The sequence below is a fragment of the Ambystoma mexicanum genome, chromosome 1p, assembly GCF_040938575.1.
Source record: "Ambystoma mexicanum isolate Mex_15411 chromosome 1p, UKY_AmexF1_1, whole genome shotgun sequence".
In the NCBI taxonomy this organism is placed as follows: domain Eukaryota; kingdom Metazoa; phylum Chordata; class Amphibia; order Caudata; family Ambystomatidae; genus Ambystoma; species Ambystoma mexicanum.
The window spans coordinates 289813643-289837443 of record NC_090921.1 but is presented as its reverse complement, the minus strand read 5'-3'; the positions used below and the strand labels follow the sequence as shown (position 1 = coordinate 289837443).

Here is a 23801-nt window from a genome sequence, read left to right as displayed (position 1 = left end):
CGAAAGTGGGGGGATGGGAAGAACTGATTTAGGGTGTCTGCTGCTCGATTGCCTCCCCGCCACAACTGCCCCAAAAGGTTGCCTGTGATTAGTGACGGGAGATGAGCCTCGGCCCAGCGCCATTTCCAATTTGTTCAGGGATGCATACTCTGTCCCCTCACTCAACATAATACTTCAAACAGTTTTCCTGCGTTCTTGACCATGTCACTTTGTTGGTTTTGTGTGGATTAGTCACTGCGATCGTGTTAGTGCTTCAGGATTAGTTTGGGATTTTAGAGGTGTTATGCCAAGTTCTTGGAGCCTCATCTGGCACATTCTGTTCCACTCTGGAGACTCTAGCTAGGGTATCATTTCTATGTTTAGAGGCCGCTTCTGGAGTATTGTATCCAGTCTTGGGGATTTCTTGTAGAGTATTCTATCCACTTCTGGAGCAAGCATCTGGGATACTTGTGCCCATGACCAGAGGCCTTGTCTGTAGAATTGTATCAAGTTCTATCAGGCATATCTCAAATATTATTTCCCCTTAGGGAGACCCTATCTGGAGTATTGTATCCATTTATGGAGTGCACGTCTATAATATAACAAGAAGAAAAGTGTCTGTGGTGTTTATGTTCTGTTAGAGAGGTTACACCTAGAGTACTGTGTTCGCCTATAGAGTGCTTTGAATATAATATCTGGAGGATTGTGCCCGCCCACTCTTTATGTGTCCTGTTCTGAAGGCTCTTCTGAAGTAGTATGGTCAGTACTGAGGGTCACATCTTTTATATTGTGTTTCGCGGTGGAGTTTTGTACCCATTTCTGGAGGCCAGATCAGGAGCACTGTGTCCAGCCTTGAGTTCCTCGCTGGAACATTTTGTCCTGTTGAGGACATTAAATCTAGATTTTTGTGCCCCTGTTAGGCTCTGGAGTAGTGTGTTGAGATTCAGAGGCCAGGTTGTATCTGGAGTTTTGTGTCCAGCATGGAGGCCTCTTGTCTCCTGTTTTTAGACCTCTTCTGAAGTAATCGGTGGGTGGGTTTTGACAGACCTGTATTTTCTGGAGATTGCTGTTCCCACCATGTATTGTAAAATGAATTCAATATAAAAACCTGTTAAAAAAAAACATCTGAGCTCCCAGCTACACATAGATCTCTGGAGGTTGTGCATTAAATTCAGGGGCTTTTTTACTGGAAAATGAAACTGTAACTTGCAAGTAACACTCAGATAACTGCACTTAGTACACAATCCCATCGAGATATCTTACTGTGATTGGAATTTCCGATTTGCAGGTTCCGCATAGAACTCGGGAAGTGACACATTGTTTGGGCAATCTAACTAGGATTGGGACCCTCTTCAATATTTGACATATCTATGCCTATTCTTTGAAACAGGTCAGGCGCTGTAAGACCACTACAGTGGTTGGTGATGGACATAGTATAAATATCCGTTAACATAACATATGCATCCATATACATCCGAAAATCCTTGCTTAGAAGCCCTCTTTAGAAGGGAGGCCGCAAGGGTGTGCAGCGCGTGTCCTAATTAACCTGATGTAGACTTCCAGTACAGACTCAGTCTGCTTTAACCTGGACAATTGTACCTTTTGAAAGTTAGGCACACTGCCATCTTCTTCTTGCTGATAGATTTGTATACATCATCTGTGGATTTTTGGATACCGAGGCTTGAGCCTCATTACTCCATCTTCTCGGGTTGAGTGTATAGTCGTGGGTTAGGATTCTTCTTGGTCTGTGTGGACTTGTCACAGTAGGGTTGGTTTCACAGGGTCTTTGTCGTGATGGGCCGCGCTTAGCGGTCAAAGGTGTTTGCAGTGGTGGCAGTGAGTCTTCTGATCAGAGGGTTTTGGTTCTGATCCAGTCCTTGGCAGAAGTTCTTACTCAGCTTTCTCTAGATGTTCGTCCAACATCTCGATGTCCAGGTCTCTGTGAAGGTCTGCTATCCTTGTGAAGATTGGAGCTCCGGACGATATCCGCAGGGCCTTGTTCTGGACTATCTCAAGACTCTTCCGGTGTCGCTCATGGCAGGTCATCCATGCTGGGGAGGCATACGTCAGGGTTGGTATGATGATCGCCTTGTAGACGTTGATCTTTGTCCGGAGGGGCATGGACTTGGTCTTCAGGAGTGGGTACAGTGCTGCCATCTTTCCTGTTGCCTTCTGCTGAGTATTCTCAATATGGCTTCCCCAGTTGAGTTTGCTGTCCAGGGTCACAATGAGGTAGCGGCTGATGCTCTCCCACTTGATGGTCTCTCCGTTGAGGCTGATGCGTGGATGCTCCTTGATGTTCTTTCTGGTGAACAGCGTTGCAGTTGTCTTGCTGGTGTTGAGTTCTAGCCGCCAGTCGCTGTACCAGGTTGAGATGGTATCCAATGAAGCTTGCTGTTATGCAATACTAGAACCTTAGGCTAGTTACAATAACTCCCGATTGAATAGGTTTGGAGGTCTTACCTGAGCAGACTGATATGTTCAACGGGAAAGCAAATGCTGAGCTCAAGAATCTCCCCGACCAATGCGTAAACCTCTCAACCGGTAGGGAAACTCAGCGTGAGAGGTACGCACCAGTCAGGGAAACCCTCTGGGGAAGAAAACCCTGGTCGAGCGCAGGATCCGAAGATTGGAGTGTGGTTTGAGTGTGGTTCGCAGGCTGATGACTCCTATTCGATCATGGCGTTGAGTATCGGAAGACTGCTTCTGGAGAGGGGAGAGATGAGAAGCGAAGAGATGAATAGTAGCAGTACAGGAAGGGAAATGGGTAAAAACAGGCAGGAGACTGATTTCCCTGACCTCTTAACCAGCCGGATTAGAAATACCAGGAGAGAAGCCGAGAATACGGGACACAGAGAGTGGTAACTGGAACACTAGTCTGTAAGAAGAAAGTAAAGGTAAGTAGAATCAGATCCTAAAATACTCGAAGAAGGAAGGGACTTGGACGAGAGTTTTTGTTAATACCCAGAATGCAGTAACTCGAGAACTCTGAGGCAGCGTTTCAGAATGAGACGCTAGATGAATCCGGGGAATATGTATCTGCCAAGAATGCTGGATAGAGGATCTGGAAGGTCAAGAGAAGAGGGGTTAGTAATGGTAGAGGTAGAGGCTTTACGAAGGATTGAGATTGCCTAGTTGCGAACTCACGGAGCATCCGCTAGCACAGTAGCGACGCGAAGAGCTGGAAGTCTCCATGGCCTATGAAGAGTCACGTGAGCAGTACGCCGTACCTCTGGCGAACGTGAGAGGACTGGAACGGCAATAGCGGAACCGTTCGTACTGCGATCCACCATCTTGGAGGTACCATTCCGAACGGAACCGCAGAGCCGGCTTCTAGACCAAAGGGACCAGCGCTTCGTGAGTGTAACAGTATGCCCCCTTCTCCTGGGGGGCGACCCTGGTTTCCCTGGATGCAACCTAAAGAATCGTCGGACCAGACGTGGAGCATGAACTCCAGAGGCCGGCTCCCACGTTCTTTCTGCAGGGGAGTACCCCTTCCAGTCCACCAAGAACTGTAGCCTCCCCCTCCGATAACGGGAATCACAGATACTGGCGACTTCATATTCTGGACCAGTATCGGTAGAGATAGGAGGAGGAGGGGTACAATCCGACCGGTGAAATCGATCCGGTACTGTCAACCGAATCTGGGAGAGGTGAAAAACAGGATGAATCCGGGACCATGACGAGGGCAAATCGAGCTTGACTGCCGCAGAACCCACCATCGATAAGATCCTGAATGGACCGAAGAACCTAGGGGATAACTTGGAAGGGACCAAATGCCGGGGAAGAAAGCGAGAAGCCAACCAAACAGTATCTCCCGGGCTCAAAGGTGGGACGTCTTGGCGATGTTTATCAGCAGTCCGCTTGGCCCTATCTTGAGCCATTCGTAATGAGACTCTAGCCGATTTATGTCCTTCTTGTATTTCGGAAATAAGGCCATCCACTCCTGGACAACTAGAAGGGGATAAAGGGACAGAAGGAACAAAGGAAGGATGGAATCCATAAGTACAATGGAAAGGGCTAGTATGAAGGGCCGAATGAAGGGCATTGTTATATGCAAATTCGGCTAAAGGCAACAAGTCCAACCAATTGTCTTGGGCGGCTGATGTGAAACACCGTAGATAGGCCTCCAAGGTTTGGTTAAGGCGTTCCGTCTGTCCGTTCGTCTGTGGGTGATATCCCGAGCTGAGAGCCCGCTTGATTTCTAAGACTTGGCAAACCTTTTCCCAAAACTTGGAGGTGTATTGAGGGCCCCTATCGGAGACCACTGTGTCCGGTAGGCCATGTCTGGAGAAAATTTCAGAAAGGAAAATCTTAGACATTTCCCCAGCCCCAGGCAGCTTGTTCATGGGAGTGAAATGTGCCAATTTCGTAAGATAATCAATGGTGACCATTATGGCGGTCTTGTTGCGTGAGGGAGGAAGATCTACTATAAAGTCGGTAGAGATCACTTGCCAAGGTTTCTCTGGAATCGGCATCCGGGTGAGCAGCCCCAAAGGTGGAGTTCTGGGATTCTTGGATTGGGAACAAACGATGCAGGCTGCTACATAGTCCTGTACATCCTTGCGGACTTCCGGCCACCAAAAATATCTTAGCACTAGGTTCAAAGTGCCTTGAACGCCTCGATGCCCAGCGGCCCGAGAGTCGTGACACATTCGTAATACTTCATGCTGCAACTCTGAAGTAGGGATGAAGACTTGCGATTTGTGAAAGAAAAAGGAATCGTCCTGGGAAAGATGGTAAGTACTGGCTGTCTTCTTGCAGGCGTCAAGGTTAGAAACCGATGCAGTCCTCAATTCGCTTAAGAAGTCGGTGATGACAGCGATGAATCTTGCTTTGGGGAACAATTGTTCAGAGCTGAATTGGGAGACAGGAACGTCCTTACGAGAGAGAGCATCCGCCCTCTGGTTTTGTTTTCCTGGAAGAATAGTGAATTCGATCCGGAATGGAAGGAAGAAATACGCCCAACGTGCTTGTCGGCTGTTGGTTGTATGTGCATTCTGTAGGACCCTGAGATTTTGATGATCTGTTCGTACCACTACAGGAAAGGGTGAACCTAGTAACAAGTGTCTCCACTCTTCAAACGCCCTTTTTATAGCCAACAATTCTTTTTCGAGCACAGAGTAGTTCTGTTCCGAAGCATTGAAGGTTTTAGAAAGATATGCAACTGGTCTTTCATCTCTTTGGTCGGTTTGTTGGAGTAAGACCGCGCCCAGAGCATGATGAGATGCATCAGTTTCCACAAAAAACTGTTTATTCTGGTCGGGGGTAATCAAACAGGATGCAGAAGTGAACAAGGATTTAAGTGTTTGAAATGCAGAATCGGTGGATTTATCCCAAACAAACGGAATTCCCTTCTTTAACAGTCGAGTCAGGGGCAGAATAATATCCGAAAAGTTAGGGATGAATTTCCTATAGAAATTAGCAAAACCTAAAAACCGTTGGATCTCCTTAACGTTAGAAGGTATGGGCCAATCAACCACAGCGGAGATCTTTTTTGGATCCATGGAAATGCCTTGGGCTGACATCACAAACCCGAGATAGGTTACCTGTCTTTGGTGAAATTCACATTTAGATGCTTTACAGTACAGCTGATTTGACTGCAGTCGTTTGAGTACAGTTTCTACATGTATCAGGTGTTCTTCTTGAGAGTAGGAGTATACTAAGATGTCGTCTAAGTAGATGATTACAAAATGGAATAGAATATCTGCGAACAGATGGTCCATGAAACGCTGGAACACAGCAGGTGCGTTCACCAATCCAAAAGGCATGACGTGATACTCAAAATGCCCAAATGGGGTTCGAAATGCTGTCTTCCATTCGTCTCCAGGGGCAATCCGGATGAGATGGTATGCTCCGCGAAGGTCCAGTTTAGTATAAAAGGAAGCTCCTCGGACTGCCTCCAAGATGTCAGGGATTAAAGGCATAGGATATTTATCTGCCACTGTGATTTTGTTAAGACCCCTGTAGTCAATACAAGGTCGAAGTTCATTAGTCTCCTTCTTTGGAATGAAGAAGAGAGAGGCTCCGGCCGGGGAAACCGACTCAGTAATGAGCCCGTTCCTTAAATTGGTTTGGAGATATTCTTTGAGGACTACCTTTTCTTGCTGGGAAAGGACATACATCCTCCCAAACGGGATAGGTTTGTCCGGAAGAAGTTCAATGTGACAGTCATCTCTTCTATGAGGCGGTAGAGTAGGGAACTGGGGATTGGAAAAGACAGACTGATACTTAGAATAGCATTCCGGAACAATCTCCAAGTTGTTTATTGAGGATACTGGTGAAGGGATCGAGTTTTCAGTCGGGATGTAGATGCCAACTGATTCCTTGGCTAAACAATGGCTGACACAGTATTCCGAGCCGAGGAAAAGAGTACCTGCTGTCCAATTTATAAAGGGGTTATGTCTCCTTAACCAGGGGAGACCCAATATAATGGGGAAATGGGCTGCCTTGATTAAATCGAAAGATAAGGTCTCTTTATGAGAGGCAATTTGACAGACAACAGGTTCTGTCTGTTCTCGGATAGGACCAGAACTTAGTGGATGTCCGTCCACTCCTTGAATAGGAGTGACCATCGCTTTGGGTATACAGTTAATTCCATGTTTATTGGCCCATTGGTCATCAATGAAATTCCCTGCAGCACCGCAATCTATCAGAGCAGGTATGTTCTGTACCATCTGAGTGTGAAAAACAAGAGTAACAGAAATAATAACCATGTTTTGAGTGGTTGCTACTGAGTCCAGATTTACAGGGATTCTCTTCGGGGAATCAGAATCTTGCGCCCCTACCGTTGTTCCCCCTGCGGTAGGGCTTTGAAGTTTCCCGACCCCTTGGCTGGAGTGCGTCGGGGGGGAACTAAAGGACAATCTCGTAACTTATGAGACGAAGCTCCGCAATACATGCATAGTCCCATACTCTTCCTTCTCTCTTTCTCACCTATCGATAGGGGCCCTCTCACTGTTCCTATTTGCATAGGCTCGTCTGAAGTGATAGCTTTATTTGTTACGGGGGGATAATCGAGTTGAGATCGTATGCCTCTAGTTTTCTTCTTTTCAAAAGAACGTTCATGTAAGCGGTAATCGATTTGCATGATGAGTGTGATCATATCCGCTAGATTTGCCGGACGCGGAACCTTAGCTACCTCATCCTTTAATTCGTCTGAAAGTCCTCGTCGGAATAAGGTGAGCAACCCATCGTCTGGCCATCCTGACTCAGAGGAAAGCTGTTTGAAGAGAGTGATATAGGTAAGTAGGTCTTTGTTACCTTGTCTAAGATCTAACAGTCTTTCTTGCGTGGATACCGAGATCTCTTGTCTACTAAACATTGCTTTCAAACTGTTGGTGAAAGCAGAATAAGAGTCCAAGATCACATTATTAGAGGTCACTAAAGGTGTAGCCCAGGCCAAAGCAGGTCCGGCCAAATGAGAAATCACAAAGCCAATCTTATCTTTGTCTGTTGGAAAGAAGCGGGACTTGAAGGTAAATTGCACAGTGCAGCTATCAAGAAACTCCTTGAGTTTGTGTGGGTCTCCGTCAAACTTGCCTGTATTCAAACATACTGGAGGAGAGTCTGAGAAGGCACGAGTAACCTGTTGTCGTAATTGGGCATTATCCTGTTTAAGAGCTTGTATCTCTAGGGACATTGATTGCATGGCGGCAATTAGTTGTTGCATTTGCTGTTCCATTGAATCACAGTCTGCCGTAGCCTTATTTTATATTTTTATTTTGGGCGTCGCTAACTGTTATGCAATACTAGAACCTTAGGCTAGTTACAATAACTCCCGATTGAATAGGTTTGGAGGTCTTACCTGAGCAGACTGATATGTTCAACGGGAAAGCAAATGCTGAGCTCAAGAATCTCCCCGACCAATGCGTAAACCTCTCAACCGGTAGGGAAACTCAGCGTGAGAGGTACGCACCAGTCAGGGAAACCCTCTGGGGAAGAAAACCCTGGTCGAGCGCAGGATCCGAAGATTGGAGTGTGGTTTGAGTGTGGTTCGCAGGCTGATGACTCCTATTCGATCATGGCGTTGAGTATCGGAAGACTGCTTCTGGAGAGGGGAGAGATGAGAAGCGAAGAGATGAATAGTAGCAGTACAGGAAGGGAAATGGGTAAAAACAGGCAGGAGACTGATTTCCCTGACCTCTTAACCAGCCGGATTAGAAATACCAGGAGAGAAGCCGAGAATACGGGACACAGAGAGTGGTAACTGGAACACTAGTCTGTAAGAAGAAAGTAAAGGTAAGTAGAATCAGATCCTAAAATACTCGAAGAAGGAAGGGACTTGGACGAGAGTTTTTGTTAATACCCAGAATGCAGTAACTCGAGAACTCTGAGGCAGCGTTTCAGAATGAGACGCTAGATGAATCCGGGGAATATGTATCTGCCAAGAATGCTGGATAGAGGATCTGGAAGGTCAAGAGAAGAGGGGTTAGTAATGGTAGAGGTAGAGGCTTTACGAAGGATTGAGATTGCCTAGTTGCGAACTCACGGAGCATCCGCTAGCACAGTAGCGACGCGAAGAGCTGGAAGTCTCCATGGCCTATGAAGAGTCACGTGAGCAGTACGCCGTACCTCTGGCGAACGTGAGAGGACTGGAACGGCAATAGCGGAACCGTTCGTACTGCGATCCACCATCTTGGAGGTACCATTCCGAACGGAACCGCAGAGCCGGCTTCTAGACCAAAGGGACCAGCGCTTCGTGAGTGTAACACTTGCAGGTTCTTTGCCACTTCCTTTTCGCTGAATGACTGGGAGATGACTGCAACATCGTCCGCATAAAGTGCCAGGTCGGTCTTGTGGAGATCTGTCGGGATGTCATTGGTGAAGATGTTGAACAGGAAGGGTCCGTGTTTCGATCCCAGTGGCATGGCTGCTCCGATGGGTTGTGATGAGGGCATCACAGACCGCATGGCAACATGGAAGGTGCAGCCTCCCAGTGTCACGGTTCCCGGGGGCTGGAGGCTGTGGAATCGTTGGAGGAGCCGACTCCATTTAAGATCCCTTCACGCATCAGCAGTGTCTTCCATACGCGGTCTTGTCTTCCTGCAACATGGCCGCCGCCCGGAAGCTTTTAGTCATTCAGCTCCCGGCGGCCAACGTGTTGCAACTCGTCAGGCTTTCCTTTCAGCTTTGTTGCTACGCTCAGGCTTATTTCCCTCAGCGGTGCTCCGCATCTATTCTTGCTGGCTCCTCTCTGCCTGGTTCTTTCTGTTTCCAGTTTTCTGATCTGTGCTACGGATCTCGCTCTGGCTTCCTTTCTGCCCTGTCACGCTTCCTCTCTCTCTCTCTCTCTCTCTCTCACTCTCTCTCTCTCTCTTTCTCTCTCTCTCTCTCGCTCTCTCTTTCTGCTTCCCCCCAGGCTCCCGGCTTTCCTCCTCGCTTCCAGTACCGTCTGCCTTCGCTCTCTTACTTAGGATCTGTTCTGATTTCCCTCTTTCCGTGGACTCTCTGCTGCAGTGGTCCTCTTCCTGTGCGGTGGTCCTCTTTCCCATTCTCCTGACTTTCTCCGGTGGTTTCCGTCTTTGTCTTCTTCCTCCTCCATCCACCGGTCCTTTTGTATTATCCATTATCTTCTGGATCTGTCTTGCTGTGGACTTTGACTGTGCACCAGCTTAACCATCCTACTACTCTCCTGGTTTTTTTTTATGCCGTAAGGCTTTTTACCCATACACTCAGTTGTTCCGGGAGTGAAGTCCCTTGCCTGTCTGATAAAGCAGGCACTGTGGCTTCTTTCCGTAGCAGACCTTATCTTCTAAAAAAAAAGGGAGATACCAACAAGAAGAAAAAAGAAGATCCCATTGTCAGAACCAAGTTCATCAGGTGAGGAGGAAGAGGGGGATTTTGAAACCGAGTCATAAGCATCTGAGGAAGGTGTTATTGACACTCAGGTAGTTTGCAATCGTCTTCACCAGGTAGTTCGTAAATCCCAGGCCAATCATCTTGTGCAGCAGTCCCTTGTGCCAGTCTCGGTTGAATGCTTTGGCGACATCCAAGAAGACGATTCCTGTGGACTTCTTGATGTTGAATCCGTGGCTGATGATGTTCACCACTCTCAGCAGCTTATGGGTTGTTGCATGCTCCTTTCGAAATCCAAACAGTTTTTTTGCTAGTAGATTTCTTTTGGAGGTGAAGTCGCTGAGTCGGGCGAAGAGGACATTCTCCAGGAGCTTTGATAATCCAGAGAGCATGCTGATAGGGCGGTAGTTCGCAGGATCCCTCAGTGGTTTGCCGGCCTTTTGAAAACGATGACCCTTGCTTCTTTCCAGGATCTCGGGAAGTGCTGAAGCCTCATGCATGCATTGAAAATCTCTGTGAGGCGTTCCATTGATGCCGGCAGGAGATTCTTGATTGCCAGGTTAGTTATTCCATCGCTCCCTGGTGCCTTGCCGTTCGCCAGTTTCTCTGCAAGTCCTGCTACCTCAGAGCTTGTGCACTCCTTGATATTTTATGCTCCCATCCCGATTCAGTGTTTTGCAAGATGCTTCTCAACTTCTTCCTCCACTCCGTCTGAGAGTCTAGTTACCTTGTTCGGGGTGAACAAAGCCTCCAGTGTCTCGGCAAGGACCTCTGCCTTGTCCTTGTTGCTGCATGCAAGGTGGGTTCATCCCTGGATTGGTAGGCTTGTCTCCTTCTTCTCAGTCAGGCGACGAGTCATTCTCCATACTCAGTTGTTCGCTTCCTTCAGCTTGGCTTGGCTGTTGCAGTCTCCCACTTCTCTCCACGATGCTGTCTGATTTACTCCTGCAAGAGTCTTGTGAGCGTATTGTACTTCTGCAGGAGATCAGCCGTGCAGAGCTTCTGTCACTGGCGTCTGGCCCAGTTGTTGTCAGCGATTGACTGTTGGATGCCTCTCGTTAGGTCGTAGATGGAGCATCGGTTTGTCTTCTGCTTTGGAACGATGCTCTTGATTTCCTCCTGGACAGCTGTTGTAAAGTCTTCCACAGCCCTCTCGATGTCTTCCTTGGTGCTCAGCGGGTTTGGTGTGACCTTGCTGTTCAGCTCTAGTAGCGGGCCCAGTCAGCTCTTCTGAAGTTGTACTTCTCTGCCTGCTGGTAGGGTTCCATCTCATCTCCCACAGTGATTGCTACTGGTTTGTTGTCCGAGGTCAGCTCCACCAGTGTTTCCAGCTCCACAGAGTGTTGCAGGTTCTTCAGTAGCACAATGTCCATCACATCTGGGTTGTGACTTGCTACACCTGGGTAGTGCGTGGCCTCAGGCGGGCCTGCTACCACACAGTCGTTCTTCCTGGAATACGCCAGCAGTGTCCGTCCCCCCTGGTTTGCAGTCCTGGAGTTCCAGCATCCGTGTTTGGCATTGAGGTCTCCTCCGATGATTGTTGGAACCGTCAATTCCGGCAAAGCATCCAGGTCTCTGAGGTCCAGCTTTGCTTTCGGGGGGGGGGGGCAGTAAGTAGCAATCAGCGAGAGTGGCCCTGTTGCAGTCTTGACTGGCACTCCAGTGGCTTCAATGCTTCTGAGGGGTGGGAGTTCAATCTCATAGTGGTCAATCATCGTTTCACTATCACTGCTGTCCCCCCTCCTTTGGCTCCTGCAGGTCGGTCGGTCCGGTACACTCTGTGGTTTGCCAGGCTCAGCTTCTGGTTTGCTTGCAGGTGTGTCTCTGAAAGCAAAGTAGCACTCACCTTTCTTGTTTCCATCAGGTGAAGGAGTTTGTCTGTCTTCTTCTGGATACCGTTGGCATTCCACATCAAGATGGCGTAGCTGGGTTTAGATGCCATGTTGTTTCACTTCTTCGCCTGGGAATAGGCTCAGGATGAGCCTTGTTGCCGTCGTCATGGTGGGGTCGATATTAAGCTCTGCAACAAAAGCTGGGATCTTCACGATGATGGTCTTCCAGTCGATGAGGCTCGCTGTTCCCCTGACGTGGCAGCTTGCGGCAGGTTGGGTGGTGGATGGATTCAGAACTGGCCTGGTAGCGGGTGAGGTGGGTTGTTCCTCTGCGTGGCAGCTGTTTGTTTTGAGTCATGGCCATGTGCGGTGCTTTGGTGTGGTTGGTGTTGTCCGCTGCTCCTCTGCGAGTCATTTGCAGTGGTTGGTGAATTCCGTGGAGCTTGCAGTGGTCATGGTGCCTTCCTCTGCTGCTCATCCTGCTTAGCTCTGGTCAGGGCTGGGGATACACGGCAGTTGGCGGCATGTGGTCCCTTACAGTTGGTGCAGGTTGCCGGCTCTGTTCGGCCTTGGGGGCAATTTTGCGATGCGTGGTTCTCCCCACATCGCATGCAGCGTGGCTCCTGATGGCAGAAGACAGATGTGTGGCTGATGCGCTGGCAGTTGAAGCACATGATTGGTTCTCTTCTGCCCTTCGGTGCTAACTGTGCAGCTGCATAACCGTGTTATCTTTGTCAGGTCCATGGGTTTTCCATCCTTGGTTGCTGCCAGGGTGGCAACAAACATAAGGAATGTCCTGCTCTTGTCCTCTGGCGAGGTCAGCTGTACAACACTCTTCACTGGGAGGCAGTGCCTGCAAGTTGCTCTGGGATGTCTCCAACGCTGGTGTTTGCCAGGAGGCCACGGATCACGAACCTCTGGGACCTCACTCTCTCCAGTGGGAAGGTGTAATACTGTAAGACCTGTTTGGTGAAGGCGTGCATCACGCTCCTGTAGTCCTTCACTGTGGTGAGCGATATTTTCACGTGCTGACCATGGGGCTTAGTCGTGAAGGTTGGTTCTGCGCACAGTTCTCGGAGCAAGTCGACCAGATCCTTGTGTTTCTTCAGGCTCTATTTAAAAACTGGGGGGATCCAGATCTTCTTGGGTGGCAGTGGTGTCTGCTCGTCCGCCCCGTCGCCATACATGTTGCTGATGCTCACGCCTGCAGCAGATGTTTCAGCCATCTTCTTGAACTTTTGAAGAGATGCAGTTGGTGATGCATTTTACAGGTCTTCCGGTTGTGACAGACTAGTTGCATCTCTTCCCCCGTGCCCTGGAGGTGGGGAGTCTCAGAAGTCACTGCTGCCGTGCTTTATCTAGGGAAAAAGAGAGAAAGTGGAGAGAAGTGATAGAAGAGTTGGGGAGGAGTGGGAAGCAGGAGAAAAGAGTGGTAGAAGTTAGAAAAAAAGAGGGAAAAAAGGTAGAATACTCTTTGCGACCTCTTGTAGAGGATTAGTGCTTGCTCTTATCAGAGCAGTATGACTCAGTCCGCTTTAACCTGGATAATTGTACCTTTTGAAAGTTAAACACACAGACCAGCCTACTTTTTTAAAGCAAAAACCTGGAGATTGACGTTACTAGAGGCCACGCCCACATCTTCGTGAGACTCACCCCAATAGCCCGCCCACATGAAGGAAAAAGATAAAAACTAAACACTCCCCGTGGTTTTAACTTGGGTGCCAGATATGGGCGGGATGTCCATACCATACAGTGTCTCCGCCCACACCTCCATGTAATTGGCCACTAATGGTCTTTGTGTAGCCAATCTCATGGAGGTGTGGGTGGAGTTACTGGAATGGGCAGAAATCCCAGAGAATACACGTTCTTCCCCCGAGACCCAGAGAAGAGCGTAAAAACCCAGAGTCTCTGGGTTAACCCGCAGACTAGGCAGATCTGAGCACACTGTGAAGACCGGACTACCCCAAAGAGCGAAAGGGCAATGCCCACAGGGCTTGCTGGATTGGCCAGTGAGGGTTAGGTTTTTTTGGCCTGTGTAGGCCAACACCTTAACGAATTTATTGCACTTCGCAGTGATCTAACACATAATAAAGGGGGCTCCTTGAAAAATGTGGTTACGGACACCTAAGATTCCTGCCATTCTGACCCATACAGACTAGACTACCCATGTATACGCTGTGGGCTAATCTGGGGACCCCTGAATATTGGTGCCTACGTGCAATGGTAGAGTAGCAGGTGTGTCTGTTACACTCCTGCGTTTAGCGTGTAGCTTTATCCATTGGCCTAAAGAGTTTTAAAGGTACCCTTTTTTAGGGGAGGGCGAAATTGGCAAATGTTGGCTTATATTTGGTGGCTTGGGACCTTACGTGTCCTTCCGGGTCTTGGCCTTCCGCCCAATCACCCTCAGCCTTCTGCCCCATCCCAGCACTTGCCTTCATGCACCACTGGCTTATGTTCTCACATGCCTGTACTTATTCTTGGCAGGTGATCACTCTGTACCATAGGCAATACCTGCCAGGCACTGACAGTTGCATACAACTTACTCCTTCAGTTGTCCCTTCCTTCTCTCCCTGCACTTGCACGTTCTGAATGCTCATGAGGCCTAGTACGATCGCCCCTTTCCTGTGCATGTGTTTATTTTATTTACTTTGTTGCCATCATCCCTCCCCTTTGCCCTGTGGGTGCTTTGAAACACAATTTCTTGACATATAAGCGCCTTACAAAAGCACAATATATACATTTTAAAACACATATTTTGCTTGTACTCTTTTGCGGGGGTAGGAGGAAAGAGGTTGTGTTGTGTGTGTGTGTGTGTGTTTGTGTGAGAGGGAGAGAGACTCTTCCCTCATGTCGCTGTTGTGGGCTACCATGGACCTTTGACCTCCCTTTGGTGACAATGAACCATACCTGTTTCCATGAGTTATAATGGTCCTTATTTTCAACGGAGCCTACATATTCGTCAGCATAAAATGCTGCATCTTTCTTTAATACATGCCAGCATGCCCCATTGTAAGTGGGGGATTGTGTGCTCGGTCCTGGCATTTTCTTGGCATTCTGTAGCTTGTAGTCCCAGATGTATAGATCAAAAAGCAGAACTATGAATTCTGGAATGGAACAGTTCATGTTGGGTTCCATCTCCTTAACCTTGGTTTTTCTTTCTTTCTTCATCCTAGATCTGCGTTCCAACCTCCCACTGACTGTGAGTACCCAGAACAGGCTACTGTGGCCATGGTGTACGTATAACAAGCATAACAACGGAGCCTCAGACAGCCGCCTCAAACAAACATTTACACAGTCTCCCCAGCAGACACTCCCAACACCCCAACAGCTGCTTGCATTACCCCAAGAGACTCATTGCCCCAATAGGCACTCACAATGCCCCAATAGACTCTTACATAGCCCAAATCAGCTCTCACATAGTTCTCAGCAGCCAATCACATATCCTCAGCAGACCCTTATGTAGTGTAATCACAGAAAACGTATCATATCCTTGAAAGGACCTTCCCATCAGATCTGCCTACATTTAAAAGGATAAAACCTGGAGATCTACATCACTGGACGCCACGCCCACACCCGCGCAAGACTCCACCCACCCGCCCACATGTTGGGGGTGAAAAACCTAAACACCAAGCGCTGTGGTTATTGCCAGGGCGATTATCTGCTTCAGGATTGATTACTGCAATGCACTCTTTGCAGGGACCTCTCGCAAAAACCTGGCTAAACTCCAATTAGCTCAAAACAACGCTCTTAGAGCTGCCACAGGCACCTCAAGACACGACCACATCTCGGAAATCAGGAGGATGGTTCACTGGCTCCCCGTCAGGGAGAGGATTGTGTTCAAAACACTGGCCTTGACGCACAAATGCCTCCATGGGCTGGCGCCACCCTACCTAGCCCACAGAATCATCCCCCACACCACTTCCAGACCATCTAGAACGGCCTACGCCAACAGAATAATTGCACCCATCACACACAAAGTGCGCGCTGGCGGCTCAAGCTTCCCCAACATGGCTGCCACCCACTGGAACGCTCTCCCACCAGAACTGCGGCAGATTGACTCTCACGCTGCCTTCAGGAAAGCCATCAAGACTAGGCTCTTTGTCTAAATAGATGCCTGAATAGCCTTAAGCAGATGCACTCACTGTTTGCCTCCCTGGAATGCTGATTGTAACTGTTCACCATGTATTTTATCATTCTGCACCAAGAATTTTTGTGGGGCCGCATTCTTGTAACCCTGAATCATGCCTTCTTACGTGTCCTTCATAGCGCCTCAATGCCCGAGGGCTGCAGTGCGCTCTATAAATATAAAAATAAATAAATAAAATAAATAAATGTAGAGTGAGATATGGGCAGGATTTCCGCACCATACTGTGTCTTGGCCCATACTCCATGTAATTGCTCACTAATGGTTATTTTGTGGCCATTCACATGGAGCTGTGGGCGGAGTTACTGGGACGCCCAAAAATTCCGGAGACTAGAAGAGCATGGAAACCCGAAGTCTCTGGGCTGAACCCGGAGACCAGGCAGGCTGCCTCCCATAGCCTTCAGCAGACTTGCACAGTCTCAAAGAGATGCATGCACTCTATAAGTAAAGACCTCTGCAGACTTGAACTTCACCAATGCAGAAAGGAAATAACCAGAACTCTGCAGTCTTCTCTGCCTGCCCCCAACTCTGAAACTTCCTCCCCATCAAAACGAGTCGCCCCTTTGCTTCTACAATTCGGGAAGGAACTAAGGACCCTCCCCTTCAAGAAATGGCTGCTCACACCCTGCCGAACCTGAGACTGGGTGATCTTCTTCCCTCTTTTTCCTCCCCATGTTACTTCTAGATCCCCTGCTGCCAAACTGCAGCCTTCCCACTCTCCCATTGTTATCCTCTCCCTGCTCACATGTATCTCTGCTTTCCTCACTGTGTACTTCCCCCTATGACTTGCAACGATGCGAGGCCTGTGCTCAATAATATCCTAAAATAATAACAGATTCTCACAAAGCTTCAGCGGACTCCCCCCATTGCCTCAGCAGACCCCCGCATAGTCATATAACACCCATACAGCACTGGCACCCCCCCTCCCCTCAACCCCATTCCACTATGATAATAATCGCACCCTGAACCCTCTCTCCTTGCTGCTTCCATAAATCACTGCTGTTAAACCTAGGTCTGTCACTTTAAAGCAGTCCTTTACTTGGTGGTGTATGTGTTGTAAACAATAACATCTGACATAACCTCCTGGGTTAGTGCGTCCCGAACATCTGACATAACCTCCTGGGTTAGTGCGTCCCCCATGGCTGGGACTGAGATGGTAAGGTGCTATTGACATGCTGCTTGCTGCCTATACCAGCAGCCCCACCCCCTTCATCAAGAACTAAGCTTAAGTGTTCCACAACAGCAGGGGTTCGGTGCCTGCCTGGATGTCTGTATTGACATGGTGACTGTCTGCATGGGGGGGGGGATTCCTTCCCTTTGACCTCACTTTGTGCTGAATGCCCGCCCCCAGCAGGAAGGCGGGGAGCCCCGATTGCTCTGTGTCATGCAGCCTTCACTGGAGGGCGGGAGGGTGAACTACCCCTGCAGGGAGGGGGAGGGGCTGAGTGTAGGCCATTGTACTCAGCTGGCAGCAGCCCCTTGTCACACCCGCTTACCTGCTGCGTGCACCTCTTGCTCTTCACACCCAACACATTCTGGAGATTGTCACCTTTTCTTCTCCCAGAGCTCCATTAGAATATGTGGCATGCAAGTCTAAAAGATTGGCTTCATTGTACTTAGAGAGTAGGGATACCAAGGCTCCCAGTAGATGTGTGGGAGGTTTTGCATACCCGTGGCAATCCCCAATGATACTGTGACTCAGTGCAGACTCCAAAAACAGGATGTTTTGGTTATTTTATATATTACATTCTATTTAACATTGCACTGCTCAATGCCGCCAAGAGGCTGCACCATAACAATTCCTTTACACTTTTCACTCTAGGGACTAAACTGACATGTTTTGCTCTAAAGTAAAACTCTCACTCTGGCTCACTCACTCTGAAAAATACCCTGCAAGAAGTGTGAGTTTATTTCAAAATGTATTAAATCCGTTATGTAAGTGCTGACACTTAGTGTTTTTGAAAGTTTAAAGAGCACACGTTTCAGAAAGTAAATGGCACAGCAGACTAGAGGTGACTTCAAATTTGAAAGGATAGGAGTGACTGCGAGAATATTTTAATGCATATTTATGTGTATAGCTCAAAATGAGCTTTATCATAATATACAAACAAATCGATACATATAAAAAAAACGAATATTCAAATTATTCAATTTTCAATTAATCACAAGACACAAATATTCAGTTAATCAAATTACATACCTAAAATGCACACGTCGCACTTCGAATTTATGAATTAAAGCCGATCTCAGGGATCAAACTGCAGTTGTCAGCACTGATGCAAAATAACAAATAAATAAAGGTCAAATGTCCTTTTCGGTACTGCAAGTTCCAAGGAAAGCATTTTATTGGTTCTTGGAGTTTAAAACATGCACATCTTTTAACGTTTTCAGAAACACTATTAGAAAAAAATCTCCTCTCTTGGTTTTGTTTGCGTGTTGATTTTATGAAAGGCAAATGCTATTTGTCCTGTGCAATTTGGGTGGTTATGCAAAGCCAATTTAATGGCATGCGCATATTCCACCTCCAAATGCTAATTTCTGGCAATTTCACATCTCATTGCATTTGTTGATGAGTCCCCCCACTTGTATTTTTAGGACCTGACCCCTGCAGATGCCTCAACGGCCTCTCCATACCTCTGACCACCCTGCAGCCGCACCTTTGACTTGCTACTTCCACATTACGAAACCAACATAACAGAACATGCAGCTTAACACAGCAGCCCCACCATATCTAAAACATACCTTTAGACTGTGTCCCCCAAAGGCAGGAGTGGGTTGCATGTTAAAGTTATGCCCTCATGGCTGTATTGACGTGCAGAATGCCCCCAGCAGGAGGGCTAATGCCCTTGAATGTCACCTTGGGCTGAACGCCCCGCCACCAGCAGCAGGATGCAGAGGCCTTCATTGTTCAAAATCTCATGCAGCCTTCCATCCGGGCAGCTGTAAACAGCCCCCATCCTCGCAGGAAAGAACGGTTGTTGCTAGGCCTTTGTGCTCAGTTCACACACACCCCGAGTGCTTCTGCCTTCCCCTTTCGACTCTTTCATCATATCCCTGATGGTTGCAGTGCTCCCCCATCATATGCTTCTAATTTCCTGTTGAGGCCTGGAGATTGCCAGCCCCCACCCACACCCAGCAGTTTTCCATCAGATCAGCAAATTGTATGTCTAAAGCACTTTCCTTGTACAGAGCAATGCTGGAATATAGAGGCCTAGGACCACGGATGTTCTTACCCGTGACAGCCCATGCGTTACCATTTGCATAACGGTATTGGGCATGAACATTCCTTTGAGTGGCATGCTTACCCGCCCCCACACACCCAACCAGCAAGGCCCCAGCGTATAAATCAAAGACAGACTAGGGTAGAGGAAGACCACAGCTGCTTTAATGTTTATATGTTAATGCTATTGTGGGACCGGCTGTGGTCACACCGCTGGCTTTGCCTTGGTGGGTTGCCGGGATCACCTGTACTTACTGTGTTACAAAACTGACCCTGGCGGCCCATGGGGATGGAACCAGGGCACCATGCTGATCTGGGGTGCCCAGACCAGCGAGACCTGCAGGACCAGGAACACACGGTTCCGGCCAGCAGGCCAGGACTTCAGGACCGTGATCACACGGTATGGGCCTGCAGGCCCGAAATGACAGAGCCAACTGTTCCTTTGTTGGACTCTGCAGCTGTTCAGCAGATGTGCCAGCCCACGCAGGGGGCGCTAGAGGCACAGCTCATATAGCGGGCCGCCCCCTGCGTGGACTCGCATCCTATAGGGAGGACGCAGTCAGGGTGCCCTCGGAGGTCAGGACGGAAACGGCCGGCACCTCAGGGGCCTTAAATAGCCAGGGAGGAGAGAGCAAGACCTCTCATCCAGCCCTGGCAGAGACCACAACCATCCTCCCACCCAAGCTGTAAGGAAAACTGCGACAGGAAACGGAAGTTCATGGGTTTGGTCAAGGGGAAGGTGAGGGGACTTAGAGATGGTATTTGCTGGAGGAATGATATGTCTTTTGAACGATATTGTTTTAATAGGGTGATGGTGGCACTGTAGGAATGTCTTTTTACAATTTGTTTTTCAGAGGTGATGGTGGCAATTTAAGGTACTAACTAATTTTTCTGTCGCAGGCGGAGTTACGAGATCGGTCCCAGAGAAGGAGGCACGCTGCGGTCTGGTCCGTGCGCTACATCCACTGGCTGCTTCAGGCAGCATGGGGTGACACGGACGCTGATTTCACTAGGAACGGTTGGGACTCCTCAACAACCGATGCAGTGGCCTTATTCGCTCCAGACTCTCTGGAGGAATGGCTGAATGGGCAGTGGAATCCAGTGCGGGCCGTTCTCGCAAGAACGGAATGGTGTGAGATGGCTCACAGGCTTTGGACATGGGACTTTGTAAGGCGGGATCGGCAGAGCCACCTGGCTAAGGACCATGGTTGGTGCCAGGCATAAGACCTGAGCAGGGGCTGGAGGGCCGCCCTCATAAAATGATTCCAAATTATGTGACCATATGTTTTTCCAATAAAATGTTATATTATGTTTCCAACTTTCAGAATGTCTCTGACTCTATCATTTGGGTAAGCAAGGGGGAAATGTTATGCATGTTACTGATATGATGTAAGGAGCCAAAGAGTAGGGGTTAGCCCCGCTATGAGGCACGTGCGTGCGTGAGCTCCTTTTGCCCACCAATAAAGACAAATGTTACTGAAATGCAAACTGACCCCTCCAATCCCTTTTACAGACAATACTTAGAGCACTTGGGAATTGTAGGATAGATGAATCGCAGGATAAACCAGTGATACATACATAGGGACTCAAGTGGTTGCAAACATATACCAAACCATTGTCTGCTACTGGCACTACCTAGAGCATTCTGGCAATCTGCAGGAGCACAGCTTTGCATAGATATCCTGGCTGAGACCACTTTAAGTGTGGAAATAACATGCAGGCAGGCTCACAGTTTCAAAATACGAGTCCTCTTTAAGCATCTGCGGGGCTGCAAGCAGCCAGTTTAACCTTGCACTTGTATCAGTTCAGGACAGTCGATAGCACAGTTTAGTGGCCTGCACAGCCTCACCCGGGGCGCCGGGGGCCACTTAGGCTTAGTCCATTGATGTTGGTGCAGGCAGTGAGATACTGGTGGTAGGGGCATCTATGCTGCGCAATGTTCTGGCTCCTTCAGGCGTGAATGCTTCTGGATGTTGACAGGGCAGGGGTGGCAGCATGTCACTCACCTACCTTCTCGGCAGGGGGGTCTTGCGGTTCTGTTCATGACCTGGATGCGTGAGCACTCTGAGATTGAGAGCCTCAGCCAGGTGAGTGACTTCAGAGGCGGATGGCCTGCCCACTTGCCAGCTGAGCAGTTGCAATTGGTGTTCTTCCCAAGGCAGCAGGAGGCCCCCCTTGGTCTCTTGCTCCTTCAGGCGGGAGATGTTTGCTCACAATCCCCCAGGCAGGAGTCACTGCAATTGATGAGGCAGCACACCAGCCTGGTCCATGGATGGTGGGGCAGGCAGTGCGACACTGGTGGCAAGGTGTCGGGGCTGTGCCACTTCTTTCGCTCCCCCAGGCAGGAGATGTTGGCAGGATGCTGCCGGTAGCAGAGGGCGCACAAGCACTCAAACTTGAGGTGCAACCCTCATGTTATTCTACCTAGGGCAGTTGCCAGTTTAGTTCTTCTTGGCAGGCCTCTGCCAGTGCAGCACTGGCACATTCTCTTCCAGTACTCAAACAGCAGAGGTCTCCCGTTTCTGTGCCACTGTGCACTGTAATGGCGTAGTATGCTGTGCAGATGTAGGCCACTAGGCTGCATGCAGGATCTCGGCACTGGGTTGGCAAGGAGTGCTCTTAAAACAGCTTCTCCTGGGCATTTCCTTTCTCCCTCTTTCACCTTATTACTTTCAAATTACTGCCGATGGGCCGGGATACCCGCAGGGCCAAATGCATTTACTTTTCTTTTCAGTTTGGGAAAACTCCTGGCTCAGAGTTTTGCATTATCGCACCGCCTCATGGCCCTGGATCTCACTGGGCTTCTATCTTCATAGCTCCGACACAGGCGCACTTGACTGCTTTCACCACCGGGCGGCCTGGGAATTTTCGGTGCAGCAGGACAACAGAGCTCAGCCCGTAGGCGCTTCTAGTATTTCGCCGCTGGGCGCACTGGGATCATTGTGGGGCGGGTGGGCTCGCTACGTCAGCTCGGACACCGTAGCTCTTCATTTTTCACTCGCTCCGACATGCAGCTGTTAAAGTACTTACCGCCGGCGACCCGGGTATGTCTGTCAGGGCCTACCGGCGCATGAGAGCGCAGACATGCACTGCCGCTGCTAGCTAGACGGGCTGATCACTCACCTCACCGGGTGGGAGATATTTAGCATATTCACCACTACCGCAGAGGTTGCGCTTCTTTCCCCGGCAGGGGGACACCTCCTTTCACCACAACGCACGCGCAAAGTAAATTTCTTGGCGGCGGATGCTGCAGGGCTATATTTTGTTATGGTGCTCCGGTTGTGGTGGCAGGTATTTTCTGGGCATCCCGTTGGTGGGAGCACAACAAACACATTTGCTAACAGATCCTGCAGGGGCTAAGGGCCAATCCTCATCCCAGCCGCACAAGCACTCTCTTCGCAGAGGGCCGTGGCCAGGGATTATCTGCCGGCAGGGCGCTGGGCATCCACTCTATGAGGTTTTGCTCGGGCCTCAAACCGCAAACACACATATCACGCGGGAGCCGGGACGCCTGTTAACTGCTCTTTATTAAACACAGCAGTAACTGCCGGAAACCCCTCGACCCCACTCCATAGCCCAATGTCACTTCCCCATGGGAAGAAGGACTGCAACGGCGGTCCACCCACATAATGATGTGGGCGGGCAGTGTCGGTCTACGCAACCTGACATCTCCCCCCCCCCTTTTAACATGCAAGGTCCTTGCCAGTTCTCACTCCATCTCTTTAGTGAGTCTGTGAGGTTTTATGTGACTTCTTTGCCGTCTCCCTGAGTTCCTCAGGGTATTACCAGTCCCTTCATATCGCACTGTGTGGTCCTCGCCCTCGGAGGCCTCAGTGTCCCCTAAATAGGGTTCATCCCGCGGTCTTCCTTCATCGCTGTCTTCACATCTGTCCCTAGCGCTCTCAGGGTTGGCCGTCCTGCGCTTGAAATGTGAGACATTGCGGGTTACTGATGAGTGGTCCATTCTCTGCGCCCTGATCATCGTTCCTTTCTTCTGCCTCACTGTCAGTGGTTCCCTCGCAAAGGTGCCATCCTCCTTTCGTTGTTTTGGTTTCCACATCCACACTTGGTCACCCAGTTCCAAGGTTGACTCCTGTGCCCTCCTTTTGTGATCTGCCGTTTCTTTCATCTTGGCCTTCGCAGCTTGATCTCTTTCTTTGGCTTCCTGTTCCAGTGGTGTCGCATCGACGGAACGGATGTCTTCGGGTAGCCAGGTTTTGATGGGTCTTCTGAACATCAGATCAGACGGGCATATCCCTGTTGTGCTGTGAGGGGTATGTCGGTAGTCCCTCAGGAATTGGTAGAGGGCCTGTTCAAAAGGCTTGTTGAGGATGGCGGCTATTTGCAGTGTTCTTTTAATGTTGGCCATGAACCTCTCGACTATGCCATTTGCCTGTGGCCATCGAGGCGTTATTTTTCTGTGTTGGAATCCCATGTATTTGGCAAAATCCTGGCTCATGAATGGTGCCCCATTGTCCGACTTTATTAGTCGTGGGATTCCATAAGTGGACAACATGCGATCCAGGGCAGGGATGACGCTCGAGGCGGCTGTGCTGTCCACAATTTGTGCCTCCGGGAATCTTGAGTGTTCATCTATTAATACCAACACGTATGTGCCGTCTCTCAACGATCCGAATAAGTCCACTGCTAGCTCTTCCCACACATGACCAGGTAGGAGAGACATCTGGAGTGGGTTTGGATGTGGGGGTGGTGCTACTTGTTCGCACGTTGGGCAGTTGCCTACTATTTCTTCCACCATTGTGTCTAGCCTTGGGAACCAGACCTTTTGTCTTAGTAGTCGCTTAGTGGCAACCACTCCTCGGTGACT

At 49.2% G+C, this 23801-nt stretch overlaps 1 protein-coding gene across 8 annotated transcripts in view; it reads left to right on the top strand.

Annotated features, from left to right (window-relative positions):
* The window catches only part of LOC138569251 (uncharacterized), a 557461-nt gene that overhangs the window by 468114 nt on the left and 65546 nt on the right, over positions 1-23801 (top strand). For 2 of the 8 annotated variants that reach the window (XR_011303199.1, XR_011303200.1), the window contains 2 exons: positions 14783-14808; positions 19874-20011. The exons of 4 other annotated variants lie outside the window; for them this stretch is intronic. Coding sequence is in view for 2 of the 4 variants with exons in the window: in XM_069647101.1 (XP_069503202.1) it covers positions 19874-20197 (324 nt within the window). In the remaining 2 variants the exon portion in view is untranslated. Of the gene's footprint in view, positions 1-14782; positions 14809-19873; positions 20301-23801 lie in introns of those variants that run through there. 2 more of the 8 variants (XM_069647101.1, XM_069647105.1) reach the window with 1 other exon arrangement.